Below are 5,025 nucleotides of genomic sequence, written 5' to 3'. Positions count from 1 at the left end.
AATTTTTTAGCAATACATTTGAATCGTTTCATTAACATCACCCATTTTGACACGAGTAAGCTGGTCGGTTCAGAGCGCCGTTTGCGCAGGCGTGCCACATTTGTTTTAAGACACGAAAAAATCTTATCGTAAGAGCGGGAACGGACACTTTTAAATGTAAGTGTTTGACAACGGAATACTTGTAGTTATTAAAGCTGTACAAAACAGTCTGTTATGCTGCTACAAACAGGTAATTTACATTGTTTTTACTTTATTATCGTATAACTGGTTTAAGCGCTAATAGTGTTACCGCAAATTCTTATGTTAGTTATTTACCTATGGCAGCAATGAATCGGAAGTCACGTTTACAGGAAATAGTTTCTGTGTGAATATCTTAGAATGTCAACAAAACAAGCGATGTTTTGTAATGCAGATTCAATACTGGATTAATAACTTTAAAAGAGATCAATAGAGGTAATAGAAGAGAGCATGTCGAGACCAAATATAGTAGGCTATTTAATTGTTATGAAAGTCCATTGTTATGTTTAATGTTTAGCAGCTTTTTAATATAACACTCCCTTTCAAAAATTCAGTCTTTGAGAGCAATATAAAAAACAGAAATTAGTATGCATAAACTTTGAAGTATGACTTGCCTCAAGATAATGAACCAAAAAAGCTATTAAATTTGTTAGCTGTTTCTATAAATTATAATCATTACGCCTTAATGTATCAGTAAGAGCAAATATGATAACATCCATATTTTATAGTCCATAGCAGTCTAAAAGAGTAGTGTATGACTCTCACACTGACCACAAGCCTTCACAGTAGAAAACATCCTTAAAAACACTAAGGCATCACTTTTTCCTCCCAACAGGCAGTCTCAACCTATCCATGCGTTCAGCGTTTTTCTTCTCCTTCAGAGCTTTGTACTTCCATTTAGGGATCTGTAGGTGCGACAAGTCTTTTGAAGTCCTGCGCGGCGGACGCTCCGGGATGTATGTGGAAGGAGGTGCTTTGCACAGCATGACTTTAGGAACCACCATCCCAGGACGGACGCTGCTCCTGCGCATCATGTGAAGTGGCAGGAGGCTGCTTCTCCACAGGGCCATGGTGGAGGCCATCGCGACGCTTTGCAGTAACTACGGCTGCAGACTGGCACGCCGCTCCTGCTTCTTCGGCACCAGCAGCACCCTGGAGTTCTGGAAGAGCCGCTTATAGTTGTTGAGGCGCTCGGGCCCGAGGTTCTTCAGCTCAGCCAAGCGCTGTTTACGGATGATGTCCTGGACAGCAGGGAGACGTTTTCCCACACACGGAGGGCTGCCCGGACACACGGTGTGGCAGGCAGTGGCTATGAACGGGCTGGCCAGTGCTGTGGTCATGCGCACCATGTAGTCCATGGCGCCTTCGTCTACAGGGTTGGTCTTCATGCTGATGGTAAACAAGTTACAGACGCACTCTGAGAACTTCCTCCAGCAGGACTTGGGCTCCTTTGAACGAGCTACCAGTTCGCTTAGCATAGGCCACTCCATGTGGTAAGAGTCACAGAACTGTTCGGCGCACGGCTGTTCCATCAGTCGGGCCATCAGTCTGGCAGTCTCGTAGCGGCCCGTGAACAGGGCCCATTCCCGTGGAGTCAGCTTACGGCCAAAGTCCCTTGCTTCAATGTCTCCTCCTGCATAACGAAAAACATCAGACAATGAGGGAAAATGAATGCCCACATGAAGGAACAAAATGGATTATTACGTATGCATGAACTAAATTAGGAACCCATATGAATTTTTCAGCTGATGATAGATACTGTACCTGTCATTATGAGAGACCGTACGCATTCGGCTCGACCCTGCATGGCTGCTTTCATCATCGCAGTGAAGCCATGGCAGTTCCTGCGCTCAGTGTCAAGCCTGGGAAAGAAGTTCAGCAGGTAGTTGGTAATCATACTGTGACCTATAATTCAAAAGGACATAGAATACATTTACAACAATGCATTTGGCAGACACTTATACAAAGCAACATATTCTTTTGGAATGGTTAATCTATGCATGTTTCTTTTCTTTTTATACCTCATTATTTTTTATCAAAATGTCAACTGGATCTTCCGCTGCTGGACTTCTCCATTCATTTAGTCCCTTTCTTACAAATGACTGCAAGCTTTCATTTATATATACCTCCTGTCTGAACCAAGACCTCATCCTAATTTTTGTCCTTTTCAACAATCCCTTTCACTTGGATATATGCCTCAATAGCAAAGAGAAGATTTGGTGCTACTTCTGTTTCATCACGACTTTAACCCTAAGTATGATAAAGGATAATATATTGGCTCTTGTTTCATAGAACAGCCAAATGAAGGCCCAGGGGGATCTACTGGGAGTTGCTGATTGTAATTTTATGCCTTAATTTCCCTTACCTGCTTGTGCAGCAGTCATGAGAGCCGTATTTCCTTCGTTATCCTGCCAGTTCACGTCCACATATGGACACTGAGAGAGTGCAATGACCACATCCACGTAGCCCTGGTAACACGCCACTATCAGACCCGTCTGTAAGTGGAGAGGAAAAATATGAGTCATCTCAACCGTCATTTTTTTCTGAATGTCCATCATTACTAATGAAGAAAGTGTTTAACGCAGAGACATTGAAACGGTTGAACCCTACTATTTAGCAGTTCATTTAAGGACAGGGATTGTTGGAGCATGAGTTTCCACATCCATCTCTGGAGGGACTCTGAGGGTAGGAGAGGTTGAGTGGTCTTATTTATGAGGTCGATGAACTCATGATCTTCAGAGTAAATGCAGAAGCATATTTAGACTGGTAAGTGGAGCCTATAGTTAGATCAGTCAATATTACTGCAAAGTCACTACTGCATATTTCTATGGGTATTACAGATGAAGTGAGACATTCTAAATAAAACATTTTCATAAAACACATTTCCAAAAAAAAATTTATTACTGCAAAGTCACTACTGCATATTTCTATGGGTATTACAGATGAAGTGAGACATTCTAAATAAAACATTTTCATAAAACAAATACATTTCCAAAAAAAATGTATAGGCTAGCATGCTAAAAGCATAGTGTGCAACAGTGCCTCCCCATGTTTTCAGTAGGGTTTGGTTCTGAAAGTATTTTTGGTAACACTTCAGGGACAAATTCTCACTATTAACTAGTTGCTTATTAGCATGCCTGTTACTAGCATATTTGCTGTTTTTTAGTGCTTATAAAGCACATATGAATGCCTTCTTCTGCATGACTAACTATATTTTAGATCTCTGAATCCTACCCCATACCTAAATTTAACAACTACCTTACTAACTATTAATAAGCAGGAGTTTATTGAGGGAAAAGTCATAGTTAATAGTGAGAATTGGTCTCCAAACTAAAGTGACCGTGTTTTTCCCATAGGGGTTTTAAAAGGTAATCGTTTAAAAGTTAAACGATTATTGCAAAATAGTGACTGAGTCAGTTACATCATTCGCAGTGCTTCATGGGAGTGGGCAGGGACTACAGAGCTCATTTGGTTATTGATTTGCTTGTTTCAGTTCTCTGACTGGTAGAGGTTTCTGGATTATGTAGTTTTCACCAGGAATTCCACTGTTGAACATGACATAATAAAAAAAAATGTTTTAAATATTGCGGGCTGATGGCTTCAACAGAAGCATATAACTTCCATTAAATAACCTTGCAGCTCCTAGAAGGTCGGTCTTTAAAGTTTTTGAAGTTATTGTTAAAAATCAACCCCCCTTTGGAGAAAATAAATGGGATTTTTACTTCTGGAACACCACTGTCCACATGATTTGTAAATAGCCAGGCCACACGACAATTCCACCATGTCGTATTTGTAAAACATAGTTTATTAACAGTAGAGAAGTAAATCATTTCATCAAATGTAATACATAATACACCATTTTGGAGGCAGTGATTGTTGCTAGCAGGTTTCCTGAACACTCCCCTCTTCTTCCATTGGTTGGACATGTGATAGCCCCTCCTTTAAGCTCATGCCATTGGTTAAACCAATGTACTTTGTGTATGTGTGTGTCACTCAAACAATGTTTTCAAAGCACCACAGAGCTGAGCTTGAGTTAGGATGATTCTAAGGGCCCACGCACTTTTGGGGCCACCAGAGATCTGTTTTATTAGTAGTAACAGTAGTAGTATTAATGTAATAGAAATGATAAATATATCTACCAAAGAGTTACAAATAAAACAAAATTACGCTTATTTCTGCATTTCCGGCAAAATTATCTTTGGGGGTGCAAACCGAGCAGGACGATTTGGTCAGTTGCACTTTTATTTTTGCTATAGAAAATCTACAAATTCACACTCTGATTACATAGAGCAGCAGCAGCAGGAAGCACGCGAGGTTGTCATGGCAACCAGATACCCTGCCAGCGAATTACGGCTGCGCTTCTATTTTGCCACACTAAACTTAGCAATAAACACATTGAAAATAATACACAATAAACATGTCTGTCAAAACGATCTCAAAGGAGACTTTTATTAAGCAAATCAAGGAGTGAATTACTCATCCACTGTTTAAAAAAATACTTTAGCTGGGTTTCCACAGGCAGGGTCACAATTATCTACAGTGTGAAGCTAAAGGTCTTTGGTTTAAGGTTCATAATGTAGAACATTTTTAACATTGTATGCTGTATGTGCATAGGCAGCTAGCAAACAAGGAATACAGCTGTTAAGCTAATAGTCACATTTAGCTGAGTAAGATCATGATTGAGAAATGTTGGATACTGCTGGAAATGCTGCTATGGGGTATCCTATTTATTATTTTAGGATTTGTTTGTTTGCCCCAGTCAAGCATTTCTTTTGATATAACTGATTAAGTAGTCAAACTCATTCCATATCAGCAGAATAGTGTGGTACAGAAAATCTATGTCGATAGAACAGGTTCTGAATGAATTACGTTACTGATACCTAATGGTCAAAAGCAATAGCAAAAGTAATAGGTCAATATTATTAAATTGCAGACCAAGATTTTGAATAGCTAGGTTGGCTTGTACACTATATTGCCAAAAGTATTGGGACACCCCCTTCTAATGAA

General features: G+C 39.9%; 1 protein-coding gene across 1 annotated transcript in view; it reads right to left on the bottom strand.

The window, feature by feature from the left end:
* Positions 1 to 633: 633 nt before the first annotated feature.
* Positions 634 to 5,025, bottom strand: part of LOC107686083 (ankyrin repeat domain-containing protein 33B-like) — a 10,764-nt gene continuing 6,372 nt past the window's right edge. The window contains exons 2-4 of the mRNA XM_016482920.1: positions 2,384 to 2,513; positions 1,783 to 1,923; positions 634 to 1,651 (exon numbers count right to left, since the gene is read on the bottom strand). Of these exons, the coding sequence (XP_016338406.1) occupies positions 1,119 to 1,651; positions 1,783 to 1,923; positions 2,384 to 2,513 (804 nt within the window). The 3' untranslated portion in view covers positions 634 to 1,118. The remainder of the gene's footprint in view (positions 1,652 to 1,782; positions 1,924 to 2,383; positions 2,514 to 5,025) is intronic.

This window comes from Sinocyclocheilus anshuiensis, unplaced genomic scaffold (assembly GCF_001515605.1).
Source record: "Sinocyclocheilus anshuiensis isolate Anshui unplaced genomic scaffold, SAMN03320099.WGS_v1.1 scaffold930, whole genome shotgun sequence".
In the NCBI taxonomy this organism is placed as follows: Eukaryota; Metazoa; Chordata; class Actinopteri; order Cypriniformes; family Cyprinidae; genus Sinocyclocheilus; species Sinocyclocheilus anshuiensis.
The sequence above is the reverse complement of the archived record's forward strand: the minus strand, read 5'-3'. Positions and strand labels throughout refer to the sequence as shown.